General features: G+C 39.2%; 2 protein-coding genes across 2 annotated transcripts; one reads left to right on the top strand and one right to left on the bottom strand.

Moving 5' to 3' along the window:
* Window positions 1-802: 802 nt before the first annotated feature.
* mthfd2l (methylenetetrahydrofolate dehydrogenase (NADP+ dependent) 2 like) lies at window positions 803-10,893 on the bottom strand. Its single transcript, XM_052562707.1, is given in 12 exon segments — window positions 803-1,433; window positions 1,435-1,513; window positions 2,050-2,164; window positions 2,586-2,672; window positions 7,969-8,013; window positions 8,016-8,072; window positions 9,043-9,118; window positions 9,121-9,191; window positions 9,319-9,441; window positions 10,235-10,349; window positions 10,352-10,421; window positions 10,757-10,893. Coding segments are annotated over 12 exon segments (1,017 nt in total). The 3' UTR covers window positions 803-1,391.
* Window positions 10,894-14,243: 3,350 nt separating this feature from the next.
* Window positions 14,244-18,975, top strand: lipg (lipase, endothelial). The gene is made up of 10 exons (XM_052564310.1): window positions 14,244-14,479; window positions 15,720-15,904; window positions 16,118-16,297; window positions 16,719-16,827; window positions 16,944-17,168; window positions 17,248-17,490; window positions 17,576-17,696; window positions 17,804-18,028; window positions 18,137-18,232; window positions 18,323-18,975. The coding sequence occupies exons 1-10, from the start codon at window positions 14,377-14,379 to the stop codon at window positions 18,333-18,335; spliced, it is 1,500 nt and encodes a 499-aa protein (XP_052420270.1). The 5' UTR covers window positions 14,244-14,376; the 3' UTR covers window positions 18,336-18,975.
* Window positions 18,976-22,531: the final 3,556 nt, after the last annotated feature.

The following is a 22,531-nucleotide window of genomic DNA, read 5'->3' as shown; positions in this document are numbered from 1 at the left end:
ATCTTCCATGAGCTGGTTTATTAATGAAGACTCTTTCATGCACAGCTTCTTCTTGTAAACCACCGATATTTAAGAACAGCAAGAATCCAATCCCTTTTAAAGAGTCACAGACTGAAATATCTTTAGCAACACAAGAGCCTTAAAAGGGATAGTTTACCAAAAATGAAAGTTATGTCATCATTTATTCCCTCTCATGTAACACAAAAAAATGTTAGTCAGCATCTCTGATCTCTTTCATACAATAAATGTGAGTGGTGACCAAAAACAACAAAAAGTACAGTAAAAGTACGGTAGTCCATTTGACTCCTGCCATATCTCACAAATCTCATTCAGATTTGCATACTCTTTCATGCCAAGACATGTCACGCCACGTTTGATCTCAATGGCGCCAAACGTCATGGTTTTTGCTTGCTATTCTTCAGTTTCACACAGCAAGGGTTGATTTTCATTGAATTGTGGCTTAAAATTCTGGTCTGTTCCTCATACAAGATATTATATTTTAGAAATTAAGAAGCATTCAAGTTGTTTTACTTTCAAGTCATATTTATATATATTTTTATCAGTTTTTTAATAATGCAAAATATGGGTATATTAAAATGTGTTTTTTTATTATTGGCAATTTGAATGTAAAGGACCCAAAATGCTAAAAGAAAAAAAAAAGTGTTTAATGTCAAGAACATTCCATAAATTGCACTTTAGTAAATAATATTAAATACTTCATGCGGCTAAAAATCCAAAACTATGATTTATTAAAAATAAATAAATAAACAAAGCATAAATACCTTAAATGGATAGATGAATAAATAAATATTAAATACAGCAGCATCCTTAAGTTTTTTTTTTTTTTTTTTGCCATTTTGTTTTTTTTTATTTTATTTATACTACACTTTTAAAAGTATTTCCTGAGAAAATGTATTAATGTCTCGTTTGTCTCAGATATCTGAGAACCATCTGTTACCCTGCCATGAGGCCAACTGTTGAGCGGCCAGGCAAGTCGTACCGAAACTCTCTGTGAGGATGATGCAACAGACTTTCGGCTTCAATCATGCTTTGTCAGGGAGGTAATGTTACACTTGCACCTTATTTTTCTCGGCTCCGACGAAATAATAATACTTTAGCACAGCAAGCAGTTACTAAGAATCACTGAGGAGGCATCTCTCTAATTTTTAAGAAAAGAATTAGGGTGTAGTTACTGTCATAGCCATGCATGGCTGCCTTGCCAGCTAGAACGGCCTGTTAGAGCTTGCCGACAGGCAGGGAAGGATGTTGTAGAGGAAGCTTGCAGGGGCTTGCGTATATAATTAAGAGAAGGACAAATAGTGCCAATTGAAGTATCCAGGATGAAGTGCTTGTATCTTGTCCACCCATAATGGCAGGTTTTGTGTCTTTGTTCAGTATGTTGGAGCATTTTTGGCAGAAGTGACTGTGTTTTTTCATTACCATGGCGATGGTCATTGGGCCGACTCCTCCAGGCACAGGAGTGATGAATCCAGCCTTGACCTTCACAGCTGATTAGGGAGACAAAAACAAACCACGTCTTAAATAAAACTAAGAGCTCTGCCCAAGCCAAGTATTTCTTTTATTCCTCCAAGAGAAAAGACATCAAACTATAAATCATGTTGCTATGTGACTTCCAGCCAACCAACCAACACACACAAAGAGCCAAACAGAGCCCTAGAGGGTTTGAGACACGATATCAGATAGACTGACTGACGCACATGCAGAAGTATTAGAACCGATCACTCAAAAATGAATGAAATTCTGTCATTCCAATCCAAACCCATACTATTTATCTTCTTCCTCAAGTCAGATGGAATTATGAATCATTATTCACTGAAAACCTTGTCATGTTCATATCAGATCTCTTAAATGAATCCAAACACTCTCTTCACAAAACCAAACCAGAAGATTAATTTAAGAATTGCATTGATTCGGCATTGACTCAAAAGCTCAGTGGAGGAAAAATGGCTTGACACGAAGCAGACTTGTAAAACACAGCACACACTGTATGAACCACTCGTATTGATATTGATATTGACGTATAGATAAAGGTCCACATCTCCAACAAGCGGAAGTTTAGCAGTGACAGGGTCCTGCATGCGGTTGATGCCGACATCGATAACTGCAGCTCTATCTGCCGTTATCACGTGAGGTACACCTGTTGTTACAGATGAAAACCAACTGTTCACAAAGAAACATTCTCTTTGTTATTAAATTAATATTTGTAAACACTGTAGACTAAAATGTTAGAATAACAGAACACAAGTTTGAATAAAATACAGATAATGTATTTTAACTCATTCAAACTTAAAAAGTGTTCATCTGGATTAATATGTTGCAAAACCAAAGTATAAGTAAAGGATACAGTCAGCTAGTCATTATTACAAAATGAACATGGCTTACTGTACATTATCCCATTTACTGCATGGATACTTACCAAATAAGTAAATACATGGACATGATACATTCATAAGTCTTGCAGTTTAGCAGTCATTACACAATGATATTTGGCCACAGAGTGCAGCTATTGACCAATCAGAGTTGAGTATTCTAGACAGCCATGTAATAATGATACCTGACCAGGACACAAAAAGCTGTGTCAGCCAGACTGGCAAGTTTTTTTCAGTGTGGTAGAGGAGTGCAACTATGAGCAATAACAACCGTGGAATCACCTGAATGACACAATACTCATCAGGAGTATTTATCTAGTATTTTGTTCATTAGTTTATTTCATTGTTGAATCTAATATAGTTTGATTGCCATGCACAGAAAAACAATGTTAAAACATTGAAACATTTCTTAGTATTTCATTGTATGCAGGAACCAGTAAATTCATGCCATTTTTAAAGTGCCATCTTCCATCTTTTGCTCATTCCACACAATCTTTAGCAAAAAAATGTTCATGGTTTGGTGGTTTCTGCTCACCAGCATGACGATAACATTCATAAGCAGAAATTTGCAGAATGTGTAACTGTACACCACCAAATAAACTAAAAGCTATCAAATTTGGCTAATCACAGGTTACATGCTGCAGAATTAAAATAGCTACTGTAATTCCACGGATGTAGCAAAATGACGGGAATGATTCTATATAATACAATACTCATCCTGTCACAGAAACTCAACATTAGACAGATTTAAGAGGTTTTGCCAAAACCTTAAAGTTTCTTCAGGTAATCACAGGTTCACCTTTTATACTATAAGGCTATGAGTCACACAAAATTGAAAAGCAGAACCGTTTCTCTCATTATTAAAAAATGTAATACATGTCGGAGCACAAACTTTCAATCAAATTTCACAACTCATTTCAAACATGTCTTGTGTTTTATCTGCTGAAATCATCAAAATCTTGCACAAACCTACTCCTAATCACAGATCTATAGAATTGAATTCTTTAATAATTATAACTAATCTTATTTCTGGAGACATGCAAATCAAAAGTTATGATGCACTATCAAACCTTTTTCAAAACTATTTAGGATTAATAGGTTCCATCTAATATTTTAATCACTGTTTAATTCAATGCAAAGAAACAGGTATTTTTGAAAACAACATTTACTTTGCATGTCTTCATTTGCATTCTGTTTCCACATGCAGTATATGGATTTTAAAACAATCAATATACTACCGCCTATTATATATTTAAAAATATAGCATAAAACTACATGGTTAAGGATGATGAAATCTTGTTTTCTCAGCAGTTTTCCATTACTGTTTGAGAAGCTTATTACAGGTTACTGGTAAAATGTTCATTCTTGATTGTAATGATTTGACAGCTTGTGTCAGCAGAGGCAACATCCGTTCATTCTGTGAATTTCGCAATTCGCTCACTCCCCTTCAAAAAGCGAGGTGACTGGGATGTAGATTATTGATTGAAATTCTGAAAATGTTCCTGCAACTAAATAAAAAAAAACAAAGTTTTACTTTTCAGTTTGCTGTAATTACTTAGTACTTTCAAGTAAAGTATTTTCATACTAAACACTGCTGATAAAAACAACAACATCTTAATATCTGCATTTAAAAAATGCATTGCATTCAGCTTTTTGGCACAGTTTCCTTGTCTAAGTTTTTGGGAAATGTAAGTGTAGGTGGGATTTCTTTTCAGAACGGGTCTGTCTGTCTGCCTTCACCCCCAGGGGGCACGGCTCGCCTTGGGAATGGTACGCCAAGGCGATGGCATCCACTGTCCAGTGGGCCAATCTCTGCTTGGATACAGCGTTCCTCTTATGCTGACCTCCAAAGCAGACCAGGAGCTGCTCAGAACTTCTGAAGCTCTGGGTGCGGTTCACGTATATGCAAAGCGCTCTTACGGGACACAGCAACGCCAAGGCTGGATCTGCCTCCTCCAGGGGCAGCGCTTTCAGGTTCACCACCTGATCTCGGAAGGAAGTGGTGGGAACCTTGGGCACGCATTGCATCAGCATTGAGACTGAGACTATTAACCGCAATATGGATAACATCATGAAGAAGCTCACGGATTTGGAAAAGAAATTTGAGAATTTGGAGACCAATGGACAATGAAAAATCATAGTGACCGTGAAAAGAAATGCAGCTACTTGACCAAACAACTGGTATCTTTTCTTCTTTTGGCTTTCTTTACCAGCCTTGGCTGGATGACAAAAATCTCCCAGGCGAGCAGGGCAGCTTGACTTCTCTTGCATTCCTCCACCCTCTCCCACAGACACCTGCTGATTGTTGACTCTATCTAGGACCTGACCAAGGACGTCTCCATGGCAACTTGCTGTGACGCTGTAAAATCTGCGGACTGAGGCATCTAGAGAGAGTCTCAACTCTCCAGGCCTACAAATACACAAACTCTTACACATATACAGATATGCATTCACCCTCCCAACCCCCATCCCCCGCCTTCGCCGCTTTGTTCCTCCAGTCTGGCAGGCGGGTCTGTGACTAGCGCTTTCAAGCTGCTGGGACCGGATGGCTGTTTGCCTGTGCTGGATTACCTCAACCACCCCAAGTTCCGTACCCAGTTGCAAAGTCGTGTGTCTATGGTGTATTGATTATGTGCTTTTTTTTTTTGCTGAGGTGTTTTTCCTGTTCTCATACTGTGCTCCCATAAGGAGCATAGTCTGGGTGTTGTTGTTTTTCTCCTCACTTACCTAATGTTATGCTGTACTTATTTCTTCCTCAAATACCCTGTCTTCCTGTCCTGTCTACCCCACTGTCATATTGTATGTATGTATGTATGTATGGACAGGTTGATGGCTAATTTCGCTGGTACTTGTGACTAGTGACAATAAAGGGCTACTACTACTACTACTACTCTTGATGGAAGTGAGCGCGATCAGGAGCGCAGTCTTGAGAGACAGGAACTTAAGCTAGACTGAATCCAGCGGCTCAAAGGGACCCCTCTGAAATCCCGCCAGGTCAATAGAGAGATCCCAGGAGGGAATCAGGGGTGTCCTTGGAGGATGTAACCTTCTGGCACCCCTCAGGAACCTAACGATCAGGTCATGCCTCCCCAGGGGCCGGCCGTCCACTGCATTGTGATGCCACATACACTTTCAGGGTGAAGGGGGGACAGCTCACGCTCCAGCCTTTCTTGCAGGAAAGAAAGCACGACTCTGACCGAGCATCTCCAGGGTTCTTCTCGGTGAGAAGAACAACAATTCGTACTCCACTTCAGAGCATAGGCCTGCCTCATAAAGGGGGCTCTAGCCTGAGTTATAGTGTCTACCAACGCAGGTGGCAGATCACTTAGGTCTGCCTCGTCCCGTCCAGAAGCCACAGGTGGAGGTTCCAAAGATCTGGACGCGGGTGCCAAATGGTGCCTAGCCCCTGAGAGAGAAAGTCCCTCCTCAGGGGGGTGCGCCAGGGAGGGGCTGTCACGAGGAGCATGAGGTCCGAAAACCAGGTCTGGGTGTGCCAGTATGGAACAACCAACAGGACCTGTTCCTCGTCCTCCCTGACCTTGCACAGTATCTGTGCGAGCAGGCTCACTGGGGGAAACGCATACTTGCGTAGAGCCCGAGGGCCAGCTGTGTGCAAGTGCATCTGTGCCCAGGGGGGCCTGGGACAGGGAATAGTACAACTGGCAGTGGGAGGACTTGTGGGAAGCAAACAGGTCTAACTGGGCTTCCCCAAATCAACTCCAGATCAGCTGGACCACCTAGGGATGGAGTCACCATTCCCCGGGAAAGGCGAGCTGTCGTGAGAGCGCGTCGGCTGCACGATTGAGCTCCCCCGGGATGTGGATAGCGCGCAGCGACTTGAGCCGCATCTGACTCCAGAGGAGGAGATGGCAGGCGAGTTGAGACATGCAAATGTGATCGTAGACAGCCCTGTCGGTTGATGTACGAAACAGCCGCAGTGTTGTCCATGCGGAACAACACGTGCCTGTCTAGCAACAGAGACCAAAACCGCCGTAAGGCTAGATGCACTGCCAGCAACTCCAGACAGTTGATGTGCCAAAGCAGTCAAGGTCCTGACCAGGACCCTGAAGCTGCCTGCCCGTTGCATGTCACGCCCCAGCCCGTGTTGGAGGCATCTGCTGTGACAACAACATGCCGGGACACTTGTTCTTAGGGCATGCCGGCCCGTAGAAAGGCAGGGTCTGACCAGTGGCTGAATTGGCGGCAACACATCGGTGTGATGGTGACACGATGTGTACCACGGCGCCATGCCCATCTCGGGACTAGGGAGTGCAACCAGTGCTGAAGTGGCCTCATATGGAGCAACCCATGCGGCGTGACTGCGGCTGTAGATGCCATATGCCCCAGGAGCCTCTGAAAGTGTTTCAGTGGTACCACTGTCCTGCCTCTGAAGGAACTCAGGCAGTTCAGCACTGACTGGGCATGCTCGCTGGTGACGTCATACTCACCGAGTCTAACTCCATACCGAGATAAGAGATTCTCTGCACAGGGGAGAGCTTGCTCTTCTCTTTGTTGACCTGAAGCCCCAACTGACTGAGGTGCCGGAGGACCAAGGTCCTGTGATCGCATAACTGCTCTCGGGATCGGGGCAAAATGAGCCAGTCATCGAGAGGATCCTGACGCCCACTTCCCAGAGTGGGGCAAGGGTGCCCTCCGCGAGCTTCGTGAAGACACGGGGGGACAGGGAGAGCCCGAAGGGGAGGACATTGTACTGCCATGCCTGACCCTCAGTGCAAATTGCAGAATCGGTCTGTGGCGAGGGAGGATCGAGACATGAAAGTACACGTCTTTCAGGTCGATCGCTGAAAACCAGTCCTAGGGCTGAACGCATTTGAGAATGCGTTTCTGCATCAGCATCTTGAACGGGAGCTTGTGCAGGGCCCGATTCAAGACTCGCAGATCCAGAATAGGCCGAAGGCCACCGCTTTTCCTGGGTACGATGAAGTAAGGACTGTAAAACCCTGTCCTCATATCGGCTGGAGGGACCTTCGCCAGCAGGACAGCAATCTCCTCGCGCAAGACAGAGGCGTCCCGGACTGGCACCGAAGTCTCGGGGATGCCATTGAACTCAGGAGGTCGCCGGGCGAACTGAATCGCATTACCAAGTCGGACCGTCCGAATGAGCCATCGTGACGGGTTGGGCAGGACAAGCCACGCTCCCAAACTCCGTACAAGTGGCACCAAAGAGACAGTCGACATACCCGCAGTGGTGCAGCGATGGGGAGTTGTGTCGGATGGCCCAGAAGGCATCGTGTTCCAAGTCATCACGGCCAAACTCCTCGTGTTCCCAGAGGAACTGGCCAGAGACGTGTGGAGAGGCGTTGCGTCTCAGAACCGCGACCTCTTGAACGCTGGCGAAAGGGGGCGTCGTGGGTGAGAATGAGGAGGCAACCCGCGAGCCTTGCACCTCGGAGGAAAGAGAAATTGCTCTTCTATGAAAAAGTGGGTGCCGCCGGCCATTGGACCAGCGGCAGAACAGAAAAAAATAAAAACTGAGGATTCTCCACCTGATTTTAAAAATACAAAATACTACAAAAAAATGTATAATAATAATAATGGGTAGTGACACAAATCTCACCTCCCGGCCGTTCATGGTTTCTATCCGAATGTAGCAGCATTGCGACATTCCTACATTCTTGGAGCTCCCAACGACAAACAAATTTTTTCCAACTGTTTCAATGCCTGAAAAAAGGGACATTTATAGTGGTCATAAGTTTGGAATAATTAAGTTTTTCAATCTTTTAGAGGAGGTCTGTTATTTTCACCAAGGCTGCAGTTCAAAAACACAGTGAGATTGAGATATATTATTACAATTTAAGTTTATATTTGGAAAACAGTTTTTCCTGTGATGGCAGAGCTAAGTTTTCAGATGCCATTTCTTCAGTCTAATCATTTTAATATCTGATTTGTTACTCAAGAAACAGTTCTTATTAGTATAAATGTTTTGGCTGCTTAATATTTTTGTGGAAATGGTGACATACTACCATTCAACTACAATTTAAAAAACAAACAAACTAAACTCTTATGAGGTGCATTAATTCAGTAACAGTACAGAACAGATCAGAACAAGTAACAGTAAAGGCTATGTTAGAAAACATGTAAAAAAAAATAATAATAACAATAATAATCGAAGAATCCTGAAAAAAACAAAAAATAAAAATGCATTGGAGTTTCAACAAAAATGTTACAAATCAAAATACTGATAATAATAACAACCATTATTAATAAATTATAACCAATAATAATTAGCAGCATATTACAATAGGATCAAGTGAAACTAGAGTAATGGCTGCTAAACAAAAAAAAAAAATATTATAAAAGAAAATGCAGCCTTGGTGAGCATAAGAGATGTCTTTTATAAAACATTAAAAAAACCAACGTTTGACTGCTAGTATGTAATTTGAGGAAACATTTATAACTCAAATTTACCAATGCCCATGGCATGGACAAAACATCAAAAAACAGATATAATTGCAAAGCAATGTTTTCAAATGAGTAAGTAATAATATAAACTGACATCAGATACTGTTGTTGTACCTGCTCCTAACCAATGTAGTCACAGACAACCCAATCACACCTCTGCTGGGGATTGGAAACTATTCTACAACTCAAAGAAGATTTTTATCTCAGTTCTATGAAAGCTGTCACAAACTCATTCTTCTGAGGATTTCCCACACCACCACTGCTGTGGCTGGCACCATGCACCTCTGGTCCAAGCTGAGTTTTCCAAAATGTTTACTATGTGGAATCCATCGAAGTCTTTTTCTGGGGTGACAGCATTACATCGCTGATGTGCTCTGACTGAGAGAGATGCATTCAAATGAATAACCCCATGCAATGAATAACCCCATTTTTATTCGCAATTCATATTTTACACAAACAGTTTTTACATTTTTTATTTTTTTTATCCAGCAGAATAATTGAGTACCTGGAAGAGGGAGTTGGACCAGCAGCCTGCTGATGTTTCTGTCTCTGTTGAATTTGTCTATCAGTTCCACCATCTCTTCCTGAGATACCGATGATGGCTTGAAGATTGTGCTGACTGACATGCCTTGTCAAACAAGTACCATTTGAAGAAGAGATTGGTGAACACATGATTATATCGTACTTGTCGTACATATCGTAAGTTGTTCTATTTTTGATTCAAAGCCAACCTTTGTCTGAGACCATATTTTAAGGCCCTCCTATTTAATGCAATATGCATGGAAGCCTGTTTCTGCCACAAAATAATATATATATATATATATATATATATATATATATATATATAATAAGCTAATTATGACTTTTTATCTCACAGTTCAGACTTATACAAAATATAAACACAGATTTGTGCAACAGAAACTCTAAATTCTGACTTTTTTTTTCTCAGAATTTTGAATTTATATCACACAATTGTTTATTTGTTTTTACCATGAAAAAAAGGTAATTGCAACTTTTTTCTCACAATTTTATATCTCAAAATCCAGACTTTTTCAGAAATGTGAGTTTATATCTTGTAGTTTTTTTCATCTCAGTATTGTGAGATAAAAAGTTGCAAGTACCTTTTTAATTTGTATTTATTCCGTGGCAGAAATGGGCTTCTGTAAATCCCCAATGTTACATCTGTTGTAATAAAACAAATTCATGAAAAATTTTAAATACAATATCAGTATAAAGTTGAATGTGTTTTCTTTTTTAGCACTATACTTAGGATTATGTTCATTTAACTACATTTAATTAATTTTAAGACTTATTTTGGCCTCCTTAGAAGTTTGCAGAGGCCCCCTAGTGGACCTCTTGCTGTGAATCATTGCCTCCACATCAAAACGTTGAAGTTTATATTGAGTTTGTGTGTTGCTCACCAATCAGTGAAGCTGCTCGGGGTTTGTTTCTCACGTAAGTGTGGCTGGCATGATCATCGCCCACTAGGATGACACTCAGATGAGGACTCCTGTTGCCTTGGGCCACTAGTTTCGCTTTATATCACTCTGCACTTCTTTATGGATCTGCCGAGCAAATTCTGTCCCTGAGACCACAGTGGCAGCATGTCTAAGTGACAAACATAATATATATGTAACAATAGACTGTGAAAGACCCATGGAAAACTGATAAAAACCGTTATAATCCATCTGCAATGTATTTAAATCTCTGCTTTAAGCATCTCATTGACAGTATCGATAACACCCACATGGTGGCGGAATATGCAAACACACAAAATGTGTTCGGTGAATGAATTAACCTTCTCAAACAATGACTATTTGCCCCGTATGTCATGTCTAGAGCCGGATGATATTCTGCTCCGGTAAGAAAACACGCGTAGATTGCATATGAACGCGTGCAAGCTTTGTTTAGCTGCACCAGGAGGGGGGGAATTCAGTCCAAACCTTCCCAGTGACTGACAAAAAGGGCTTCTCAGGTTGAATGTTTTCGGATTAATCCATTTTTATCGACAGTGCTGGAAATATGATGTTAATGTCTGTATTCTAGTATAATTCACTATTAATGCAGTGGAAGCTGCCATACAGTAGCCTACTGATCACCTGCTCGTCCTCACAGCTCGCGCAACGCGCGCACACTCAAAACAAAAACTACGGTAAACCGTCTGCAAAATACAATTATCTCATTGTCTCTATTTGATATAAAAATATAACATAAACATAATAATTTAATGAATACACATCTATCAATGTAGCAGGAAATTCCACAAAAACCTAAACTAAAAGCCGAAACAGATCTTACAACAGCCAGAGCAGACAAAAAGCCAAACAACTGATATATTGATCAATCAAATATAATATCTGAATAATATTCTAACCAATTTATTTAAGTTCTTAAACGAATGCAGTTTTTCAAAACTTAGTTTTGGAGCTCATTTCAGCCTTATTTATATTCATTTATTAATTTATTAGGCTATATTATATTAGGCTACTTTATTTGTAATTAGCCTTAACATGGAAATTCACTATTAATAATTCCCATATTGCCAGGGTTCTCCATGACCGTGAGAAACCTGTATCATTTTAACTACTTTAACTCTTTTCTATTGCTGTCTTGTATGCACTAGTTTTTCCTTTAGGACATGCAAATCTGGATTGTATTATGTGTCGAAATTCAATAGGCCTACAGTGTTCAATTTGCAGGCCATACACCAAAGTTTAATATCCTAGAACAAAAGGATTAAAAACTTTTAGAAGTAACAGTGCCAAATAAACTTTAAAGACAGTGAAAAATGGAACAAATGAGTTTTGTAATTGTCTGCTATGCTGCAGTTGTCATTCTATGACCTAACTAACCCAAATATATTCTTACCTAACCCAGGGCAGACTCCAATATACTGCCCTGAAACAAATGTGTTGTGCCCAGATTCACGGTTGACACATTATGTAAGCTAAGCCACTGGATACATGTGGAAGAAAATGTGAGATTTGATTAGACACTAAAAGTAAGTTACTAGGTCAGTGTTTTTGATTTCCAAATGTTCTTCTGTGACAGAGAAGGTGGCTGATGAATAATGTGTTTTTGTAAAGCTCTATAGCTCTTTATTATGCAAGCCTGGTCTTCTACGCAGACTTCATCAGGGTGTTTTCTAGAAGAAAATCCACTATGGAAGGAGGGGGCCAAGGTTTTTCTATATGACCCACTTGGATTTCACCAACATCCAGTAGTCTGTAAGAAATGTATTGTTTTCTAAGACCTGTCTAATCGCTTACATTTTGTTTATTTAAATGGGGAGTCATCTCATTTATCACCAGTAAAATATGTCCTGCATCTTCAATAAACAAGCTACAGGTAGTCCAAAATACAGCATATTACCCCAATTTTACAGTCTCTGCACTGGCTACCTATTAAGTTCCGTATAAATAAAAAAATCAAAAAATAATAAGTGATGTGACATACAGCCCCCCCCCCCCCCCCCCATTCCTGCCATTCCGGGACTCAAACTCACAAACCTTGGATTGCAAGTCCGACTATCTAACCATTAGGCCATGACTTCCCCCTTTTATCAGTTACAAATTATTATTACTTACCTATAAGGCCCTAAATGGTTTAGCTCCTGCGTACATAACTAGCCTTATACCACAATCCATCAAGCTACAATCCATCCCGCAATCCATGTGACCTAAGGTCACAAAACGCTGGACTTTTGGTAGTTCCTAGGATAGCAAAGTCCACTAAAGGAGGTAGAGCTTTTTCGCATTTGGCTGCCAAACTTTGGAATAGCCTTCCTGATAATGTTCGGGGTTCAGACACACTCTCTCTATTTAAATCTAGATTAAAAATGCATCTCTTTCGCCATTCATTTGAATAATGCACCTCATAATTTGTCACTGCAGTTGTATCTGATCAAATGCGCATTATTATTCTTGGTTAAACTAATTCATTATACTTTGTTGGAACAGCAGCTATGCTAATTATGTCTCTATTTGTTTCTCTGTTTTGCAACGGGATTTACATCCCATGGTCACTAGGATTTACACAAGCTCCAGTCTGGATCCAGAACACCTGAGAAGAGATGATGCCAACCCCTCAGAGGACCTCAGATGACCCTAACCCTGAAACATACAGAACTAACATATTGCTACTTACTATGCAATCACATAATAATTGCTAGTGGAGTACGTCTTGTATTAATTCTTCTGCAAATTCCTGTCATATGCACATAAACTGACAGTCACCGATAAGCTACTAAATATTGTAGAAACTTAATTTTCTGTAAAGTTGTTTTGCAATGATTTGTATCGTAAAAAGCAATATACAAATAAACTTGAATTGAATTAAGACACAGCTTGTCATTTTGACACTTCTGACCAATGCCTGTGAGAAACAAATTGATCTAGTTGGTCTAGCTTTTTATTTTTATTCACACCATGCCTTTTGGTCTTGATTAGGAAATGGATATTTTAGCCTAAACAACTTAGAAAAGTCACATTGCCCAGTGACTGTATATTTGGAAATTAAAAATATAGGTCTAATGCTCATTTGCATATTTAGTTTATGTATAAAACAAATCCATCCACACATTTGTCCAGCAGTCACCAGTCAGTTTAGTCATTGCATTTGACTTTGGTATATCATATCACTCAATATCATGCTGTTATACAATATCATGCTGTTTACATTTAGCCTAAAGGTTCTTATCATAGAGTTTCAATTGTTTGAGTGTAAAACTGTTTGAGTTTGGATAAGAACTGTTTCACTTCAAGACTTTAAACATGTCTCAAAGTAGGTTTGTTTTCAAATTTCTCTCTCTATATATAACCTATTTTGTAGTTTTGGCAAAAAATCCAATGAACATGTATTTCCCAAGAGGAAAAATAAAGAGAGTGCAACAATTTTGTAATGCACATTGACCTCAGTATCCCATTTGAACAAATTCAATAAAATTGGCTTATGCAGTGTTATTGTGGAAAATTTTAATTTGATAACATTTCATCTTCTCAAAATGATCTGTATTTTTATTAGGGGAATTTAGTTCCCGATAACATTTTTGAGTTAAAAAAAAGTACAAACAAATAAATAAAGCAATAATTTATACAAAACCTAAGGAGTCCCGTCTTACTCTACATTGCAAAACAACATGTGAACAACAGTGACCCCAAAAGACCCATGTGTTCGCAACTTTAATACATACAGTAGACAACCCCGTGTTTGTGTATTTGTAAACATAGTCATGACTCATGTGCACTGCTGCATGTATTAGAGCGCGGGGAGCATAGGGTTAACAGCGTGAGAATTGTGCCAGTCTTCTACAACTCATTCAACATATATATGACACACCCCTTAGAACGTAGTTCCAGGGGCTTGACCAATTAGAAAGAAAGAATTTCGTCGTAGATATCTGCCGATGGTCAGATGACTGAAAAAACTATTTAAAACTCTAATGAGCAACCTGATACAGGTTCATACATTGTCTGACACGTCGTGAAGGATTAACACGTACAACTTCCTCAGTAACTCCAGTTTGTCAAAAGAACAACGAAACTATTTTAAAGCCCTGAACATTATGGTAGAAAAATCAATAAGAATTGCACTTTGCTTATGTTTTATCCTGTGCCATTCATTCAGTGCCTTAGCCGCTGCACCCGACGAGAACACGCTACTGAAAGGTAAGAAAATTGTCTTTAGTTTGGTAATTAATTGCTGTTTAATGCTTTTCAAAGAAGTGAATGGTTACTTTAGTGGGCAAAATCCTTAAATTATTTATATTTTTACTAATTTCTGTTAACAGTCGTTCCTTTCACGGACAATGGCTAACAATAACTCTGATTTCATTCAAACTGTGAGAAACGTTAAGTCTCGCATTCTCACGTTCTGACTACGACTAACTACGTGAATGAACCTGTCAAAGAAAAAACTCAAATTAGTCACTTGAAAGTTCAAATGTCCGCTTTCTTGACGTGTCTGGGACAAAACCGGACAATCCACTTTGTCTCGGATGTGCCTTTTAAACTAAAGTTACCGCCCAGAGAAGTCCACGTTTTATCACGGACTGCCGCGTTGTCGACCGCAGTGACTTTGTGGTGACTTTTGAACGACTTTTTGACGTTCGAGGAAATTAAAAATAAACTTTTTTTTATAATACCTGACAGTACTGTTAAATAATTGGTTAAAACGTTTATTCTTCTGTTGTTTAGCTCAATTTGATATAATATTCACTCATTTATAACTAATTAGTTTAGAAATCCAGAAAATCAGAAATTCAGGTGAAATATGCCCGTTTACACATTAATTTTCATTAAACATTCATTTAATTAACTTAATCAAATATATATTTTTCCATCACCGGTCGCGTGATGTAGGTGAAACATAAACCGCATACATTTTAATCGAAAACAATCTAAATGTAAATAAACTATAGAGAAGATGCATAACACAACTCTAAAACATAAGACCTTGTCTGTATGCATTAATCCTGTATAAATACTTTTTACAAAGACCTAAACGTTTTTAGGATGGTTTTTATTTGATTTCTCCTTCTCTGATTGGTTAAACTCATGGAGTTGCCTGCTACCAAGTTTTTCCTTACTTGGGTCGAAAAGTCGTAGGTTTCTTCCACTTGAAAGTGTGCAGACTGTTTGTAAACTCAAATTAAGACTGTTTGGCATTCCTAAAAGGTTTAACTGGTTCATTAGAAAAAGCGTTCAGCATCTTTCCCTCTCTACAGTAGCTCGATTGTTCAAGCTAGTCATTAAAACGAGATGTTGTCACACGGCTTACCATGAATAAACTCAACACCTTATGAAACAGTTAAGCACGTTGGAATGCCTCAATCACCCAGTCTTGCCAATATTATGTAGAGTTTGGGATTTACATGAACATATTCATGGTTTTGCTATTTTTTTCAAGATGATGCCGAGGACAGCTTCTCAATGGATCCAGTCCTACTTCATGACCGAATCAAGTACAACATGCGAAAGTCTTTGGATCTTGATGACGACGGCTGTTACCTCGAACCTGGGAAAAAGGATAGCATTGAGGAGTGTGGCTTTGACGCCTCAGTCAAGACAATTCTGATCATCCACGGATGGACGGTGAGATATTCTAGATGATCACAGCCTTTGACTCTTCAGAAGGTTCCTCATATTTAATCTTTGATGCACTGCTGGAAGTTATCCAGAAATAGTGTTAAAAAACTGAAATGTTCTTTCTTCACTTCTCTGATGTGAAGCAAATATTAGGCTTTCACACATGATTGCTGGAACTTTGCTGGCTGGGTTTGGTAAAAGGTGCGGTATCTTTCACAGATGAGTGGGATGTTTGAGAGCTGGATGCACAACCTGGTGGCTGCTGTCCAGAGACGAGAGTCGGAGGCAAATGTGGTGGTGGTCGACTGGCTGGGCCTGGCCCACCAGCTCTACCCTGATGCCGTTAACCATACCCACCGGGTTGGGCAGAGCATTGCAGCCCTTTTGGACTGGCTCCAGGTACGTCTACATTATACATCCCATTGAGTGTGTTTGTTTCTCTTTGTGGGCGTTTGAGAGAACTGGCAACCGTGAAAACTCTGCTTGTGGCCTCGGACATTGGGTCTTTCTTGGCGTTATTCATCTTTTCTCAGTACAGCAGATGTCCTGGCGAAGTACAATTAGTTTTTTTTTGTTGTTTGAGATGTCAGGATTTTGCCCAAGGCTCTGTGGGTATTCTCATGGAACAATAAATATTCATGCATCGTAGCTGGGTTCTTTAGACCCTGAAGGTCTTTTTATACAGGAAAGAATCGAGCCATGTAAATAAGCAGCTGAGCATATCAGCCCCCCACATTCCCACAAGGATGCCCCAGCTGGCACTGAGCATGGTACAGCAACAATGTGACCTCATAATCTAATGCGTGTCTGTTTTTGATAGGAAGAAGTGCAGCTACAACTTGAGGATGTGCATATGATTGGATACAGTCTTGGTGCTCATGTTGCCGGATATGCTGGAACTTTTGTAAAAGGAATTGGACGTATAACCGGTGAGATTTTAGATTGATGATGGACACTTTGGTTATTGGAACGAAGCAAAAAAGAAATAGCTCTGTCTTTTTGCACACATGAAGACCAACTCCAAACACATGTTCTTTTTGAATAGGTTTAGACCCAGCTGGCCCCATGTTCGAAGGGGCAGAGTCCCACAAGAGGCTTTCTCCAGATGATGCAGACTTTGTCGACGTCCTGCACACATACACACGGGGAGCTTTGGGCGTCAGTATTGGGATCCAGGAGCCTATTGGGCACATTGATATTTATCCCAATGGTGGGGATGTACAGCCAGGTTGTTCCTTAGGAGATGTGCTGTCCACTGCTGCTGCAGGAAGTGAGTGCTTTTTTTGGCTTTATTGTTTAACCAAATTCCAACTCTTCCATTTTACCATATCATTCATGTCACCACACAGACTTTGTGGAAGTCATGAAGTGTGAACATGAGCGGGCAGTGCATCTCTTCGTGGACTCCCTCATGAACAAGGACCACGTGAGCTACGCTTTTCAATGTACCGGCCCTGATCGCTTCAAGAAGGGGATTTGCTTGAGCTGCAGGAAGAACCGCTGCAACAGCATCGGCTACAACGCCAAGAAAATTCGCATGAGGAGAAACAGCAAAATGTACCTGAAGACTCGCGCAGACACACCTTTTGGAGGCAAGTAATCCTAGCGTCTTGTTTCGGAGTTGCAAGCTGTCACGAGCAGTCGCTAAAATGTGGTTGTTTGCCCAATCCTCTCCAGGTTTCCACTATCAGATGAAGATGCATGTTTTCGACAGGAAGAGCTCCGATAAAGCAGATCCTACATTCTACATCAAACTACACGGATCCCACAATGATACTGATAACCTCAGTGTAGAGATGTAAGCACCTCATGATTAAGAGTTCCAGTATATTCTCCTGTTTGCTGCTAAACGTCATTTTGTATAGGTTCTTCAGAAGACCTAACCTGGCTTCTCTGTTTACACAGTGCTGATAGAGTTGGTCTAAACCTCACAAACACATTTCTCGTCTTCACGGAAGAGGACATCGGGGATCTGCTGAAGATTTCTCTTCGCTGGGAAGGCCCTTCTGATTCCTGGTCCTCTGTGTTGAAACACCTCAAGTCATCATTCTGGTCATGGTCAAGTTCACAGAACAAAAAAGTTCTGGAGGTTCGGAGGATCAGAGTCAAGGCAGGAGAAACGCAGAAGAAGTAAGTGCTGTCTTGGCACTTATTGGTTGTGAATGGACTCCTTTTTATTTATTTCATTTTATTGTACATTTCATTAACGTATTGTTAATGTCGCTATTAAATTCACAGGTTTACCTTCTGTGCTGAAAAGACGGAGATATCTCCTGGGCAAGAAATTACATTTCTTAAATGCCGTGATGGCTGGGAAGTCAAACCTAGAAAACGGTATGTATGTGTCTACTATCTACTATTATACATTTGATCTATTGTGCTGTTCATTTAAATTTATTTGCCTTTTTGTATATTTATTTACAGATTGCATTACTGAGCGGAAGCACTGTTACCCAGGGACCCAAGGTGGTGAAGGGCCTGAGCACTTTTCTCTGTTTTGGGACACATTTGGTGGATAATGCACCATATTTGTTTGGATGGGTAGAACACAACTTGTGCTGCTTGGATGGGTGATGATGACTGGTTACTGGACTTGCTCAGGGCATTTCTCTCTACCGTTGGGAAGTTCTGAATTGTTTGAGATTCTTTTGGTACTATTTGTATGTTTTCTACTGTTGCGCTCAATGTATGTTTGTTTTTTGTGGATCTCAGACTTTTTCTTCACAACACAATACTTGTCATATATATTTTTGTACATTTTTAATTTATGAAGGAAAAAAAAAGCACTGTAAAACCAAGCTTATTTATCAACCTAATGCACACCTTGTACCAAGGCATAAATTATCTCCCAAGTTACCTGGTGACCACTTTTTTTACGCTTGTATGTGTCTGTGGATTTCAACAGGAAGAAGATTTTTATGTGAATTCAGAGTATTATTTAAGGTCAGAAGAATGGAGAGAAGCGCTCCTCATAAATGTCAAACATTTTGTGCCTTGCTCTGTACATGTTTTATGTATATAATGTGTATATAAAAAAGTAATAATTTGTAATAAAATTACTTTGGATTCCACTGTCATGATGCATTTTATTAACAAATCTGTTTCTGACTTGAAGAAAAGACTGTGTTGTATTAAAACAATAAATTTTGAGTAGTTGAATGCTGATTATTATAACTTCAGCTGATTTGTATTTGTGTAACTTGAGTAGGTTCCATTGTTTTGCTTGCTTCAGGAAGAGTTTTTCAAAGGAAATGATAGTGAGACGTGTCTTAGCAACTTAAATTGTAAATCATTTCATGTCATTCTAAACCGGTATGACTGACTTTCTTCTGCGGAACACAAAAGGATACATTAAGGCTTTGCTAGTTCCTCTTTGCAGCAATGATTATGGACTGACGCTTTCATAAAGATGCACATGCATCATAAAAGTATCAGGCATGGTTAAAATTCACTTTTTCTTCTCTATATATTCAAAGGGTGCATCTAAAACTGCATAGCAGATGAAAATGGACACAGTAGGCTACTCTTAATTATCCCAAAAAGCAAAAGAAGTTTTACACTTGACAAATGTAGTGCATCTGCAATCTATTCGCACTGTACAGAACATACTTTTTTTTTTCTTTCTTTCTTTCTTTTTAACAGTCGCTAAGGAGCTATTTATTCAAAACTACTCAAGCGATTTTGGGTGTAGCCAAAGTCTATTGTGGACGGGGAGGCAAGCCTGAAACAAATCACTCACCTGTTTGCATGTGCCGTTTCAGAAATGTTTTCAAAACGTGCTTTTACCTGACCCTGTATAGTTCTGGTGACAAACCTCTTAAGAATGTTGCAATCTTTCCAGAACATGTGTCAGTTTCTAGTGTAAAGAGAAAGAGTTACCAAACTGAATGAGATGATAAGAGACAGGAAATAGCTGTTTTCTGACACCGTGGTTTCAGTGGATTGCTACAATATTATCACTAATGCATCTCTTTAAAAAAAACAAGTGTGGTTTAATTTGTATCATTGTATGAAATAACTTTGCTGTCTAAGAAAAAAATAGAATCTAGAGAAAAAAAAATATAACAAATGATATAAAATATTGATTTAAAAAAAATAGAAGACATTTTTGACCTCACATTTTAGCATTTCTATCAAAATTTCAAATATTAAACGACATCAAACCATTATTCAAAATCAGTCAAAATGTAGAAATCTCATCAATAACTTATAGTCATAAATCACCAAGCTAAAATAGTTTGTTTAACATGAAGGGCTTATCCCTGCCTTTCCCTCATAGTGTATCTGTGAATCCCTTTTTATTATTAACAAACATATATAACCCACATGTAGTTGATTTTACATATTATCTTTTTCTTAATCAGTTAGCATTAAAAGCAAAATATCACATGGTCTGTCTCATAAATGTGTTTGCAAACATGAATGGACCCAGTCAGGTGACTCCCCCCATGCATGCCTACATACAGTATCTTGATTGTTGTCAAACACACAACTCACTATGACTCAGTGCACATGCCACAGATGTCAGAACAATGTCAAACAATTTCCAGCACCCTTAAAGCTTGAACTTACTATTGAAATTGTTAGCGGTGCTCTTGTGAACCTTTGATGACAGGCTCTGAACTGTGCAGAATGTTCCATTCAACCTTCTGCGAATCAATTGATACGTCATGCAGCAGGCTGTTGTGCAAACATAGCCAGAGAAGGTGTTGTTCAGCTGTGTGTGGCAGAACTGAGCTGCCAAGAATATCAGCCAAGTGGAAACACCTGTTCTCATTGCTGTTCAAACCCGTAAATGTGCATGCAATACTGACTGGTTGTAATGCTACTCGGGTAACTATTAAGACACAATGCACTAAATTTAATATAGGTGGGTGCCGAGAAATGTATGAAGTAAATGATTAATAATTATTCTTTGTGTATAGTATATAAATAATTATTGTTTGTGCTGTATGACCTACCTACATCATAAATATCTATTTCTCTATCTATCTGTCTCTAAGTTTTTATTTATTTATTATTAGTATTTTATACAGTGGCCCCAAAATATGTTTTTGGAGAGTCTAAAAATTTTAATGAATCAGAAATTTAATTAACTACAACCATTTAATGAATCAGAAAGAATCAAGACAGACATTACAGTGCAAAATGAAATTTCCACCACAGACATTTCGCATACAGTAGCACAACATTTAGTTAGGTGAGATGCCGTTTATCACCTCATTCAGTTGTGAACGAGGTGATAAGAGTCACCTTTCTGATAAGAATGATGCATGAATTGTATCTCCACATGATTTGCATGCCATAATTTATTTAAAGCTCTATAACTTTTCCAATGCTTTAATTTTATTTAATAATATTTAATAGCTACATTAGCTACATTTTTATTAAAAGAAAATAAACAAACAAACAAACATACAAATAAGTTGATTTAAATGTAGTCATCATATCCATTACAGTGTCTAAACAGATCATAAAATGGCCTAGAAAATAATGTTAAAAAATGTTGGATAACTTATGAAGAAATGAACCCATTGTTGAGCTTTAGTCCTCTCTGATGAAACACTGACAGGAAAAGAAAATATAGAGCTACTGGAGAAATCTATTATTTTCTAGAAGGGGCTGAACTTTCATCAGTCTATCATTATGTTTTCATTGGCAGTCACTTTATTAATATTTATTTTTTTCAATCACTAACATTCCTAGTCACATTTTCAAGACTCTGTTGTGAGTCTAACCATACTAATAATATAACTCATGTTGTTTTCACACAATATTCAGTCAATTTACACGTTTCTAATGCTTACATTTTCTACCCCAAAATCATGGATCTTCCTTTTTTTTTTTTTTTTTTTTTTTACAAATTACTGATAATTGAGAAATGACTGATAACAATCTTAATGTAAACTTTCCAAGTCTTTCCATGACATGGTCATGCACAATAAGAAGGCACTCTCCGGATTGGTTTTGTTCAAAACAATATAGAACAACACAGAGAAGCTGAAAAAGACAGAAAATGTCTGGAGGATGGAGAGTTGGACAAGGGAGAGGAATAATTGGGTGAGGAAAAGGACTGGTTGGACCAAGGAGAGGATAGGTTGACTAGGGAGAGGAGTAGGTAATTGGACCAGGACTGTCTGGTTTAAATCAGACATTAAGAGACTAAAGCGGACAGTCAGGACTGCTGAGAAAGTTATTGGTGCCCCCTACCCAACCACCAAGGTCTTTACACCTCCAGAGTGAGGAAAAGGTTTAAGAAATTCATCTGTAAACTGCACACTCAGTCATAAATAACATATCTGTCCATTCATTTAAACAATAAAGTTTTTTTCCCCTCTATATTTCTACTTCGGTATATAGTGCATTGTTTAATTTTCTGCTTTTATTATATAAGTGTTATATTATAGTATGTTGCGGTGTATAATTCCTGTGTATGTCTGCACTATCATGTATGTTTGCACCATGTCCTTATTTTCTTCTGCACTGGAAGCTTCTGTCGTCATGTCAAATTCCTTGTGTGTGTGTGTGTAAACATACTTGGTAATAAAGCTCTTTCTGACCTTTTGGCAAGGGATAGGTAGAGGGCAAAGGGTTTTTTTTTTTATTTTATTTTTTTTTATGATCACTGACAGC

The sequence above is a fragment of the Carassius gibelio genome, chromosome B8 (assembly GCF_023724105.1).
Source record: "Carassius gibelio isolate Cgi1373 ecotype wild population from Czech Republic chromosome B8, carGib1.2-hapl.c, whole genome shotgun sequence".
Classification (NCBI taxonomy): Eukaryota; Metazoa; Chordata; class Actinopteri; order Cypriniformes; family Cyprinidae; genus Carassius; species Carassius gibelio.
Note: the sequence above shows the minus strand (reverse complement) of the source record. Positions and strands in the feature narration are given on the sequence as shown.